This window comes from Myotis daubentonii, chromosome 4, assembly GCF_963259705.1.
Source record: "Myotis daubentonii chromosome 4, mMyoDau2.1, whole genome shotgun sequence".
Lineage (NCBI taxonomy): Eukaryota > Metazoa > Chordata > Mammalia > Chiroptera > Vespertilionidae > Myotis > Myotis daubentonii.
In genome coordinates this window covers 5,154,655-5,168,180 of record NC_081843.1, presented here as the reverse complement: position 1 = coordinate 5,168,180, position 13,526 = coordinate 5,154,655, and the positions used below count along the sequence as shown (strand labels likewise).

Here is a 13,526-nt window from a genome sequence, read left to right as displayed (position 1 = left end):
AGATATAAAACTTGAGATGAGAAATAATAAAACAGAGAGAAGAGGGAGAGAAAGGGCTGAGAGGAAACAGATAAACAGAGGGATGTGACTGTGGGCATGTGTGTGTGTCCATGCAGGGACTGGTGTGGGACCATGGGTTCCTTGCTCCCTCACCAACTCTGGGGCCCCAGCGATGATAGCCTCATCGAATTACACCACCCAGAGCTTAGCAACATGGCAAACAAACCTTTTGCTTGTAATCCTTTATAAGGAACCACTGTTGTGTTATGTGGTCTAACGTCGACTGAAATGTCATAATGTGCTGCATGACTACATGTGTTAGGTCCTGCTGGTTTATTGTAGGAAGTCCTCTGGTTCCTTGTTTTCTGTCTTATGGTTCTATTCATTATTGTGAGTGGGGCCTCCAACTACTCTTATAGAATTAGTTCTCATCTATGTCAGCTTTTGCTTCATATATTTTGATGTCTGTCATTATGTACATAAATGTTTACCATTGTTTTACGTTCTTGCTGTGTTGACCCTTTTTTAGTCTTTTGTCTCTTATAACCTTTGTTTTTTTTTTTGTTTTTTTTTTTTAATTTTTATTGCTTAAAGTATTACAAAGGGTATTACATATGTATCCATTTTATCCCCCCGCCCTAGACAGTCCCCTAGCCTCCCCTATCACCCAGTGTCTTATGTCCATTGGTTATGCTTATATGCATGCATACAAGTCCTTTAGTTGATCTCTTACCCCCCTACCTCCTGCCCCCCAACCCTCCCCGGCCTTCCCGCTGCAGCTCGACAATCTGTTTGAGGCAGCTCTGCCTCTGTATCTATAGTTGTTCAAAAGTTTATAATGGTCTCTATTGTCCACGAATGAGTGAGATCATGTGGTATTTTTCCTTTATTGACTGGCTTATTTCACTTAGCATAATGCTCTCCAGTTCCATCCATGACGTTGCAAATGGTAAGAGTTCCTTCCTTTTTACAGCAGCATAGTATTCCATCGTGTAGATGTACCACAGTTTTCTAATCCATTCATCTACTGATGGGCACTTAGGCTGTTTCCAGATCTTAGCTATGGTGAATTGTGCTGCTATGAACATAGGGGTGCATATATCCTTTCTGATTGGTGTTTCTGGTTTCTTGGGATATATTCCTAGAAGTGGGATCACAGGGTCAAATGGGAGTTCCATTTTCAGTTTTTTAAGGAAACTCCATACTGTCTTCCATAGTGGCTGCACCAGTCTGCATTCCCACCAGCAGTGCACAAGTGTTCCTTTTTCTCCACATCCTCTCCAGCACTTGTCGTTTGTTGATTTGTTGATGATAGCCAGTCTGACAGGTGTGAGATGGTACCTCATTGCTGTTTTGATTTGCATCTCTCGGATGATTAGTGACTTTGAGCATGTTTTCATATGTCTCTTGGCTTTCTGGATGTCCTCTTTTGAAAGGTGTCTATTTAGGTCCTTTGCCCATTTTTTGATTGGATTGTTTATCTTTCTTTTGTTAAGTTGTATGAGTTCCCTATAAATTTTGGAGATTAGGCCCTTATCAGATATGTCATTGGCAAATATGTTTTCCCACACAGTGGGTTTTCTCGTTGTTTTGTTGATGGTTTCTTTTGCTGTGCAGAAGCTTTTTATTTTGATGTAGTCCCATTTGTTCATTTTTTCTTTAGTTTCAAGTGCCCTAGGAGCTGTATCAGTGAAGAAATTGCTTCGGCATATGTCTGAGATTTTCTTGCCTTTGGATTCTTCTAGAATTTTTATGGTATCCTGTCGTACATTTAAGTCCTTTATCCATTTTGAGTTTATTTTTGTGTATGGTGTAAGTTGGTGGTCTAGTTTCATTTTCTTGCATATATCTGTCCAATTTTCCCAACACCATTTATTGAAGAGACTATCTTGGCTCCATTGTATGTTCTTGCCTCCTTTGTCAAATATTAATTGAGCATATTGGTTCGGGCCGATTTCTGGGCTCTCTATTCTATTCCATTGATCTATATGCCTATTCTTGTGCCAGTACCAGGCAGTTTTGAGAACAGTGGCTTTGTAATACAACTTGATATCTGGTATTGAGATCCCACCTACTTTGTTCTTTTTCAGGATTGCTGCAGCTATTCGGGGTCTTTTTTTATTCCAGATGAATTTTTGGAAAGTTCGTTCTAGATCTCTGAAGTATGCTGTTGGTATTTTAATGGGAAGTGCGTTGAATTTATAGATTGCTTTGGGTAGTATGGACATTTTAATGATGTTGATTCTACCAATCCATGAACACGGTATGTTCTTCCATCTGTTTATGTCTTCCTCTATGTCTTTTTTCAACGTCCTGTAGTTTTCTGAGAAGAGGTCTTTTATCTCTTTAGTTAAGTTTATTCCTAGGTAGCTTAATTTTTTTTGGTGCGATGGTAAATGGGATTGCTTTTTTAGTCTCTTTCTGAAAGTTCACTATTGGTGTATAGAAATGCCATAGATTTCTTGGCGTTAATTTTGTATCCTGCTACATTGCCGAATTCTTTTATTAAGTCTAATAGTTTATTGATGGAGTCTTTAGGGTTTTTTAAGTATAATATCATGTCATCTGCAACTAAGGACAGTTTTACTTCTTCTTTTCCAATTTGGATGCCTTTTATTTCTTCTTCTTGTCTAATTGCAATGGCTAATACTTACAGTACTATGTCGAACAGGAGTGGTGAGAGTGGGCATCCCTCTTGTTCCTGTTCTTAGGGCAAATGGTGTTAGTTTTTGTCCATTGAGTATGATGTTGGCTGTGGGTTTGTCATATATGGCTTTTATTATGTTGAGGTATGATCCTTCAATTCCCACCTTGCTGAGAGTTTTTATCAAAAATGGGTGTTGATCCACTGCCATTTTTAATGTCTCCTCTTTTTTTAAATAAATATTAGCATTTAAAACTATAAATTTCCTCTTTAGCACTGCATTTGCTATGTCATGTTTTGGTTGTGTTTTCTTTCTCATTCATTTCTCAAGTATTTTATAATTTCCCTCATGATTTCTTTGATCCATTGCTTGTTTAAAAGTGTGTTCATTTCCACAATTTTACAAATTTTCTAGTTTTTTGTTGTTGTTATTGATTTTTAACTTTACCTTGTTGTGGCCAGAGAAGGTATTTTGTATAACTGTCTTTTAAAATCTGCTGAGCTTAATTTGTGGCCTCACACATGCTCTATCCTGGGAAGTGTCCCCTTGTGCAGTAAGTGTGTGTGTGCTGTTGTTAGGTGATGGGTCATAGTCACGTGTTCCTTTACAGGGATAAATCCTGAGAACTGCATTGTTAGGGATTTCATAGTTGTGCAAACATCAGAGTCCATTTATACCAAACCTAGATGGTGCAGCCTACCTCACACCTGGGCTGTATGGTACAGCCTATAGCTCATGGTCTACAAGCATGTACAGCATAACATGTTACTGTACTGAATACTACAGGCAATTTTAAAAAGTACAGTAGAAATAAGGGGTAAAAGATAAAGTGTGTATGCATGGGCAAGGGAAGGGCTGTGGAAGGAAGTGCCATTGGAGGAAGAGTAGACATCAGGGGAGAAGGAAAAAGAGAAAGGGTACATAGAGATCAGAACACCCAGATATAAAACTTGAGATGAGAAATAATAAAACAGAGAGAAGAGGGAGAGAAAGGGCTGAGAGGAAACAGATAAACAGAGGGATGTGACTGTGGGCATGTGTGTGTGTCCATGCAGGGACTGGTGTGGGACCATGGGTTCCTTGCTCCCTCACCAACTCTGGGGCCCCAGCGATGATAGCCTCATCGAATTACACCACCCAGAGCTTAGCAACATGGCAAACAAACCTTTTGCTTGTAATCCTTTATAAGGAACCACTGTTGTGTTATGTGGTCTAACGTCGACTGAAATGTCATAATGTGCTGCATGACTACATGTGTTAGGTCCTGCTGGTTTATTGTAGGAAGTCCTCTGGTTCCTTGTTTTCTGTCTTATGGTTCTATTCATTATTGTGAGTGGGGCCTCCAACTACTCTTATAGAATTAGTTCTCATCTATGTCAGCTTTTGCTTCATATATTTTGATGTCTGTCATTATGTACATAAATGTTTACCATTGTTTTACGTTCTTGCTGTGTTGACCCTTTTTTAGTCTTTTGTCTCTTATAACCTTTGTTTTTTTTTTTTTTTTTTTTTTTTAATTTTTATTGCTTAAAGTATTACAAAGGGTATTACATATGTATCCATTTTATCCCCCCGCCCTAGACAGTCCCCTAGCCTCCCCTATCACCCAGTGTCTTATGTCCATTGGTTATGCTTATATGCATGCATACAAGTCCTTTAGTTGATCTCTTACCCCCCTACCTCCTGCCCCCCAACCCTCCCCGGCCTTCCCGCTGCAGCTCGACAATCTGTTTGAGGCAGCTCTGCCTCTGTATCTATAGTTGTTCAAAAGTTTATAATGGTCTCTATTGTCCACGAATGAGTGAGATCATGTGGTATTTTTCCTTTATTGACTGGCTTATTTCACTTAGCATAATGCTCTCCAGTTCCATCCATGACGTTGCAAATGGTAAGAGTTCCTTCCTTTTTACAGCAGCATAGTATTCCATCGTGTAGATGTACCACAGTTTTCTAATCCATTCATCTACTGATGGGCACTTAGGCTGTTTCCAGATCTTAGCTATGGTGAATTGTGCTGCTATGAACATAGGGGTGCATATATCCTTTCTGATTGGTGTTTCTGGTTTCTTGGGATATATTCCTAGAAGTGGGATCACAGGGTCAAATGGGAGTTCCATTTTCAGTTTTTTAAGGAAACTCCATACTGTCTTCCATAGTGGCTGCACCAGTCTGCATTCCCACCAGCAGTGCACAAGTGTTCCTTTTTCTCCACATCCTCTCCAGCACTTGTCGTTTGTTGATTTGTTGATGATAGCCAGTCTGACAGGTGTGAGATGGTACCTCATTGCTGTTTTGATTTGCATCTCTCGGATGATTAGTGACTTTGAGCATGTTTTCATATGTCTCTTGGCTTTCTGGATGTCCTCTTTTGAAAGGTGTCTATTTAGGTCCTTTGCCCATTTTTTGATTGGATTGTTTATCTTTCTTTTGTTAAGTTGTATGAGTTCCCTATAAATTTTGGAGATTAGGCCCTTATCAGATATGTCATTGGCAAATATGTTTTCCCACACAGTGGGTTTTCTCGTTGTTTTGTTGATGGTTTCTTTTGCTGTGCAGAAGCTTTTTATTTTGATGTAGTCCCATTTGTTCATTTTTTCTTTAGTTTCAAGTGCCCTAGGAGCTGTATCAGTGAAGAAATTGCTTCGGCATATGTCTGAGATTTTCTTGCCTTTGGATTCTTCTAGAATTTTTATGGTATCCTGTCGTACATTTAAGTCCTTTATCCATTTTGAGTTTATTTTTGTGTATGGTGTAAGTTGGTGGTCTAGTTTCATTTTCTTGCATATATCTGTCCAATTTTCCCAACACCATTTATTGAAGAGACTATCTTGGCTCCATTGTATGTTCTTGCCTCCTTTGTCAAATATTAATTGAGCATATTGGTTCGGGCCGATTTCTGGGCTCTCTATTCTATTCCATTGATCTATATGCCTATTCTTGTGCCAGTACCAGGCAGTTTTGAGAACAGTGGCTTTGTAATACAACTTGATATCTGGTATTGAGATCCCACCTACTTTGTTCTTTTTCAGGATTGCTGCAGCTATTCGGGGTCTTTTTTTATTCCAGATGAATTTTTGGAAAGTTCGTTCTAGATCTCTGAAGTATGCTGTTGGTATTTTAATGGGAAGTGCGTTGAATTTATAGATTGCTTTGGGTAGTATGGACATTTTAATGATGTTGATTCTACCAATCCATGAACACGGTATGTTCTTCCATCTCTTTATGTCTTCCTCTATCTCTTTTTTCAACGTCCTGTAGTTTTCTGAGAAGAGGTCTTTTATCTCTTTAGTTAAGTTTATTCCTAGGTAGCTTAATTTTTTTTGGTGCGATGGTAAATGGGATTGCTTTTTTAGTCTCTTTCTGAAAGTTCACTATTGGTGTATAGAAATGCCATAGATTTCTTGGCGTTAATTTTGTATCCTGCTACATTGCCGAATTCTTTTATTAAGTCTAATAGTTTATTGATGGAGTCTTTAGGGTTTTTTAAGTATAATATCATGTCATCTGCAACTAAGGACAGTTTTACTTCTTCTTTTCCAATTTGGATGCCTTTTATTTCTTCTTCTTGTCTAATTGCAATGGCTAATACTTACAGTACTATGTCGAACAGGAGTGGTGAGAGTGGGCATCCCTCTTGTTCCTGTTCTTAGGGCAAATGGTGTTAGTTTTTGTCCATTGAGTATGATGTTGGCTGTGGGTTTGTCATATATGGCTTTTATTATGTTGAGGTATGATCCTTCAATTCCCACCTTGCTGAGAGTTTTTATCAAAAATGGGTGTTGATCCACTGCCATTTTTAATGTCTCCTCTTTTTTTAAATAAATATTAGCATTTAAAACTATAAATTTCCTCTTTAGCACTGCATTTGCTATGTCATGTTTTGGTTGTGTTTTCTTTCTCATTCATTTCTCAAGTATTTTATAATTTCCCTCATGATTTCTTTGATCCATTGCTTGTTTAAAAGTGTGTTCATTTCCACAATTTTACAAATTTTCTAGTTTTTTGTTGTTGTTATTGATTTTTAACTTTACCTTGTTGTGGCCAGAGAAGGTATTTTGTATAACTGTCTTTTAAAATCTGCTGAGCTTAATTTGTGGCCTCACACATGCTCTATCCTGGGAAGTGTCCCCTTGTGCAGTAAGTGTGTGTGTGCTGTTGTTAGGTGATGGGTCATAGTCACGTGTTCCTTTACAGGGATAAATCCTGAGAACTGCATTGTTAGGGATTTCATAGTTGTGCAAACATCAGAGTCCATTTATACCAAACCTAGATGGTGCAGCCTACCTCACACCTGGGCTGTATGGTACAGCCTATAGCTCATGGTCTACAAGCATGTACAGCATAACATGTTACTGTACTGAATACTACAGGCAATTTTAAAAAGTACAGTAGAAATAAGGGGTAAAAGATAAAGTGTGTATGCATGGGCAAGGGAAGGGCTGTGGAAGGAAGTGCCATTGGAGGAAGAGTAGACATCAGGGGAGAAGGAAAAAGAGAAAGGGTACATAGAGATCAGAACACCCAGATATAAAACTTGAGATGAGAAATAATAAAACAGAGAGAAGAGGGAGAGAAAGGGCTGAGAGGAAACAGATAAACAGAGGGATGTGACTGTGGGCATGTGTGTGTGTCCATGCAGGGACTGGTGTGGGACCATGGGTTCCTTGCTCCCTCACCAACTCTGGGGCCCCAGCGATGATAGCCTCATCGAATTACACCACCCAGAGCTTAGCAACATGGCAAACAAACCTTTTGCTTGTAATCCTTTATAAGGAACCACTGTTGTGTTATGTGGTCTAACGTCGACTGAAATGTCATAATGTGCTGCATGACTACATGTGTTAGGTCCTGCTGGTTTATTGTAGGAAGTCCTCTGGTTCCTTGTTTTCTGTCTTATGGTTCTATTCATTATTGTGAGTGGGGCCTCCAACTACTCTTATAGAATTAGTTCTCATCTATGTCAGCTTTTGCTTCATATATTTTGATGTCTGTCATTATGTACATAAATGTTTACCATTGTTTTACGTTCTTGCTGTGTTGACCCTTTTTTAGTCTTTTGTCTCTTATAACCTTTGTTGATTTAAAGTCTGTTTTGGCTGTTAGCATTACCATTCCTTTTTCTTTTCAGTTACTATTTCCATGGGCTATCTTTTTCCATCCTTTTACTTTCAACCTTTGTGTCTTTGGATATTAAGTCTCTTGTACAGAACCTCTAGTTAGATCATGTGTTTTTATCCATTCTGCCTCCTCTTTTGATTGGAAAGTTTGATTCATTTACATTGAAAGTGATTACTGATGAGGAGGGCTTGTCATTGTGCTATATGCCTTACAGCTTTTTTATCCTTCATTTCATGCTTTTACGGTGAAATGTTTAATTTCTCATTTTATGTATTTTCTACAGCTGTTTTCTTTGTGGTCACCATGGGGATTGCATATCCTAAAGTTAAAACACTAATCTGAATTCATACCATTTTAAGTAATATCAAAATTGATCCTTTACAACTCTATCCCCCACCCTTTCACTGATGTCACAAAATCAACTATAATAGACTTAAATGTGTACCCCAAAACATAATCTGGTCATTTTAAAGTGCATTAATCTTTTAAATTATCTAGAAAACAAGATTTAGAGTTGCAAATCAAAGTTGCAGTAATACTACTATTTACACTAATAATGTATTATTCTTAAACATATAGCTCCTAAATCATGTACCCAGAAAGTACTTACAAACCACTGTTAATAATACCACCTCTTATAATTGCCAATGTGTTTACCTTTATTGAAGTCTTCACTTCTTTATATAGCTTCATGCTACTGTCTAGTGTCCTTTCGTTGCACCTTGCGGGATTCCCTTGAGCATTTCGTTCAGAGCAGGTCTAATGGCCACAAATTCCCTCAGCTTTTGTTTTCTGGTAATGTTTTAATTTCTCCCTAACTTTTGAAGGGCAGTTTTGCTGGACATACGATTCTTGGTTCAGTGTTTTTTCTCTTTGACTATATTGGCCCATTGTCTCTGGCCTCCAAAGTTTCCAGTGAGAAATCTGTTATCTTATTTGGATCCCTTGTATGTGACAATTCACTTTTCTTTCTGCTTTTAGGATTATCCTTGGCTTTGGAAGTTTGGTTATGTGTCTCTCTGGGTCTCTGAATTTTTTTACTTGGAGTTTATTGAATTTCTTGGATATTTTATATCTATATTTTTCATGGTATTTGAAAAGTTTTTAGCCATTATTTCTTCAAATAATCTATCTACCCCTTTCTCCCTTCCTCTGGGACTTCCATGATAGGTTTGTTTGATGTCCCATGGTCCCGTAGGCTATTTTCACCTTTTTATTCTGTTCCTCAAGCTCATTTCCCACTGCCCCATCTCCAGGTGTACTGATTCTTCTGCCTGCTCAAGTTTGTCTTTGAGTCTTTTTAGTGAATTTTTTCATTTCTTTTCAGCTTCAGAACGTTTTGGTTTCTCTTAGATCTCTATATATTGATATATCCATTTTGTTCATACATCGTTTTTTTTTTTTTAACATATTTTATTGATTTTTTGCAGAGAGGAAGGGAGAGAGATAGAGTTAGAAACATCGATGAGAGAGAAACATCGATCAGCTGCCTCCTGCACATCTCCTACTGGGGATGTGCCCAAAACCAAGGTACATGCCCTTGACCGGAGTCGAACCTGGGACCTTTCAGTATGCAGGCCGATGCTCTATCCACTGAGCCAAACCAGTTCCAGCTTGACTCCTCTATTTTTATATCTTTCTCCTTATTCGTTTTGTTGTTAGTCCTCACCCAAAGATACTTTTCCATTGATGTTTAGAGAGAGTGGGAGGAGGGGGGAGACAGATAGAAACATTGATGAGAGACAAATAGTTTGGTTGCCTCCTGTACATTCCCTGACCAGGGCTGGGGATTGTGCCTACAACCAAGGTGCATGCCCTTGACTGGAATTGAACACAGGACGCCCAGGACCCTCCTGTTCACAGGCTGATGCTCTATTCACTGAGTTAAACTAGACAGGGCTCCCTTATTCTTATCTGCTTTACCCAGTATCCCCAAAATCAATCTATCTATCTATCTATCTATCTATCTATCTATCTATCTATCTATCTATCTATCTATATAAAAGGCTAATATGCAGTGTCCCTGTGGGAGTTTGACTGGGAGTTCAATGCTCACTATGACATGCGCTGACCACCAGGGGGGGCACAGAACAAAGGAAGGCCCTGGCCGGCAACTGGGAAAGGGAGGCCCTGGCCAGCAGCCAGCAGTCCCTGATCACCAGCCAGGCCTACGGACCCTACCCGTGCATGAATTTCGTGCACCGGGCCTCTAGTATTAAATAATTGTGATGAGTAAACATCTGTCTCAATCCTAAGGAATATGTCCAATATTTGATCTAGAATGTTAGTTTTCCTTCAATAAAGACTCCATGTAATCCTATTTTGAGAATTGTACCTGGAATGAACTGTAGATTTTTATCCCCAAGATGTTTGGCAGGTATTTCCCCCATAGTATGAGCTGTTAATGGACACTGTGATATCACTCGGGCATTTCCGTTGTAGTAGTGGTTTAGTATTATGGTAGTATCAAACATGCCGCTGGAATCCGCTATTAAGATTTTTATTCGTACCATGCTGCCTTTGTCATAGAATTTGGAGGCTTGTTACACATTGAAGTTATCCTTGTTCATGTCTTAAAAGGTTTGATATAATTCAACTGTGTTACCTGAGCCTTTTCTAAGAATTGGTCTGTTGCAACTTTTTTCTAGCCAGTTTTAATAATTCATATTTTGCTTATAAATTGTCTAATTCCCCTGTAGTGTTTCCCATTTTTCACATCTATTTGTGCTTTGTGCCATTTTCCTTCATTGGCATATTTTATTTTACATTTATGTTTATCTCAATTTTTGTTAATTACTTCCTCCTATATTTATGTTTATTTTTCTAGCTGTTTGAACTCAATGTTCAATTCATCCCTCTCCGAGGTTAGGCCTAAGAACCCTGTGTTTTGCTCTAAGGCTGTGCTGTTTCTGCTGCACCACAAGGGTTTCCCCTTTGTGGTGTGCTCACAATAGCTGGACATGCTCCAGAGTAACTTTAGTGCTTTACTCCTCTCAGGCTCGTGTATGCTAACAGTTAGCACCAAGAGCATAGTCTACAACCAACCTGTTAAACTGGATGTTTGTCTTTTCTGGCAGTTGGTGTGGGGAAGTAGACCATCTAAACCAGTGGTTCTCAACCTTCTGGCCCTTTAAATGCAGTTCCTTGTGTTGTGACCCAACCATAAAATTATTTTCGTTGCTACTTCATAACTGTAATGTTGCTACTGTTATGAATCATAATGTAAATATCTGATATGCAGGATGGTCTTAGGCGACCCCTGTGAAAGGGTCGTTCGACCGCCAAAGGGGTTGCAACCCACAGGTTGAGAACCACTGATCTAAACCCTCAAATTGTGGTGGCTACTGCCCCAAAATACAATATGGCAAATTCCACATCCTGCCCAACTCAGCTTACTTTTTCATAACCCTCTGGGGTTGCACTGCCCAATAAGGTCACCATATGGGGCTACTAGGCACTTTCATTGTGGCTATTTCAAATTGAGAATGTTGTATGTGTAACATACCAGATTTTGAAAACTTAAGAAAATGTGAAATTTTTTATTACATGTTAATGTCTTATTTGTAGTGGGCTAAATAAAATATTAAGTTTAATTGGTTTCTTTTTACTACCTCCATATCAGTTTTGCCTATGTGCTGGGCAGTGCTGCTCTCAGGAGTCCCGCCCACTTACTGACACACAAGGCTCCACACAGGCACACTGTCTTCCAATAGCCAGCTGAAGACAGCAGCACCATGATGCCAGTTTAGTGTTAACATTTATTTAAAAATACACAAAATAGAAATTTTTTACATCAAAGTGTGATAACCTCACTTATACATTGTTCCATACTTACCTGATTTTGTTTGCATCCTTATGCAAACATTAAGAATAGATGGATTTGATTCTGGTTTTTTGCTATGGTTCATGTAAACAGTTGAGACTGCTACATAAAGAAGGTTGTTTTACAAGGTAAAGTGGCCATAGAAACCTAACAGTAAAACAATTCAATTTGGTTTGATTAATGAAATTGGCAGAAGTCTTAGCAGATAGATCATCAAAGACTAAATATTGGCTTCTAGGCATTTTAAATATTAAAAACCTTGAGGGTTTTTTTTATCTTGTAAACATAACTTAGACCTTGTTGGCATTAAGTTTGAAAAGTAGAATATTAAACCATGATTTTCATCATCCTGCCCGTGTCAGAATACACTCTATTATGAGAATGAAACCAAATAACCAAAATAAACCAGGCTTTTCAAATTGTACTGCAAAGAAGGTTCTGACGGTCTCTTCTGGGAGCGATGCAACTGAAGTTGATGCTAGCACTGGCTGAATGCCATCCCCTCAGTCCCCTGGACAGCGCGATACCATAGGCCTTGAGATGGTCAGTCCCTCTTGCTCTGTGTCTTCTGAAGCAACCGAGACTCTACTTCCACCTCTGCTGGCTCTGCTGTCCTTCCCGGGGCTGAGATTCACCGGGGTAGTGGTTTGTGACAACTGTCAAGACTGTACTGTCCCTTTAAGGTACCACATGCCACCATAGCTTACACAGCAGTCCTATGAAGAGGGAAACGTGTTAAGGGCAGGATCAGCAGGAAAGGTAGCTGCTTGATGATTCTGTGCAGAATTTCACAACTTGACTCAGGAATTAATGGAACAAATGGAAACTCAAGACCTGCCTGGTCTGTCCCTTCAGTGTTTGGGCCTCAGCCCCTGACCCCCTTTTCTGCTCACAGGGGTCTTAAGAGTGAGGAACTACAAATAAATCTGCTTTATGAACACAAAACAGAAAAACTGAATAGCTGCCCAGGACAAAGGTGCTTCATAAATAGTGTCACTATATATATAGCCTTATGTTTACAATAATAAAGAACATAAGGTAACTGTCATCAACTTTCTGTGTTTCAATGTTTCTGCAATATGGTATTTGGAGCATCTATTCATAAAAGCATATAGGTAGTAGTGCTCTGAAGTACTTCCATATACTAGACAAGTTGAAACGGATTCCACTGAAAGTTTAGTACAAGAGTTAGTATGTGGGAGAGAGAAACCAAGATGGCGGCATAGGTAAACACCTGAAATTGCTGCCTTGCACAACCACTTCAAAACTACAACTAAAAGACGGACATTGTCCAGAACCACAGGAAGGCTGGCTGAGTCGAAATTCTACAACTAGAAGGAAAGAGAAAAGCACACTGAGACTCAGAGGAGGTGCAGAAGTAAAGTGCAGAGGTACAGAGGCGCACGTGGAAAGGGCTGGCAACTGAGGACGCGGTTGTCTTTTTGAATTGGGAGGGAGTCTCAAGCTCCCGATGGCCCCAACTCCAGTTGTGGGCGAGTCTCTGGGGACCCAGACTCATACGGGGAGAAACTGGACTGTCTGGCAGCAGGCAGAACTCGAGGGCGGCTTTCTCTCAGAGGTGCTTGCAGCGATTACCGAGGGACACTGAGATGAGACACTGAGACCCAAGGGCCTCTTAGGGCAGGGCTGAGGATCAGCCATAGCTGTTTGCTGATTTCCAGAGACCCCGCCCCACACAAGCTGCTAGCAGAGGCTTTTGCATATGAATGCCCTGGCCCTTTGCAATCTGAAAATTACCTAACGAACTGCAGCTGGGTCAGAGAGACCCAGAACATCCAAAAGAAGGCCCAAGACCCCACAGCAGCTTGCAATGCTTCATCTGGGCACCTCCAAATCCCAAACAAGGAAGGGGAATCTGCAGATCTCTCCGTAGCTCCTGCTGGGTAGCCTCAGGCAGAGACTAAATTAGTACCTCCTTA

The 13,526-nt window shown here is 39.7% G+C and overlaps 1 protein-coding gene across 3 annotated transcripts in view; it reads right to left on the bottom strand.

Moving 5' to 3' along the window:
* Nucleotides 1-11,501: 11,501 nt before the first annotated feature.
* Nucleotides 11,502-13,526, bottom strand: part of POLR3E (RNA polymerase III subunit E) — a 39,572-nt gene continuing 37,547 nt past the window's right edge. For all 3 annotated transcript variants that reach the window (XM_059692052.1, XM_059692055.1, XM_059692053.1), the window contains exon 21: nucleotides 11,502-12,302. In XM_059692052.1, the coding sequence (XP_059548035.1) occupies nucleotides 12,246-12,302 (57 nt within the window). In that variant the 3' untranslated portion in view covers nucleotides 11,502-12,245. The remainder of the gene's footprint in view (nucleotides 12,303-13,526) is intronic.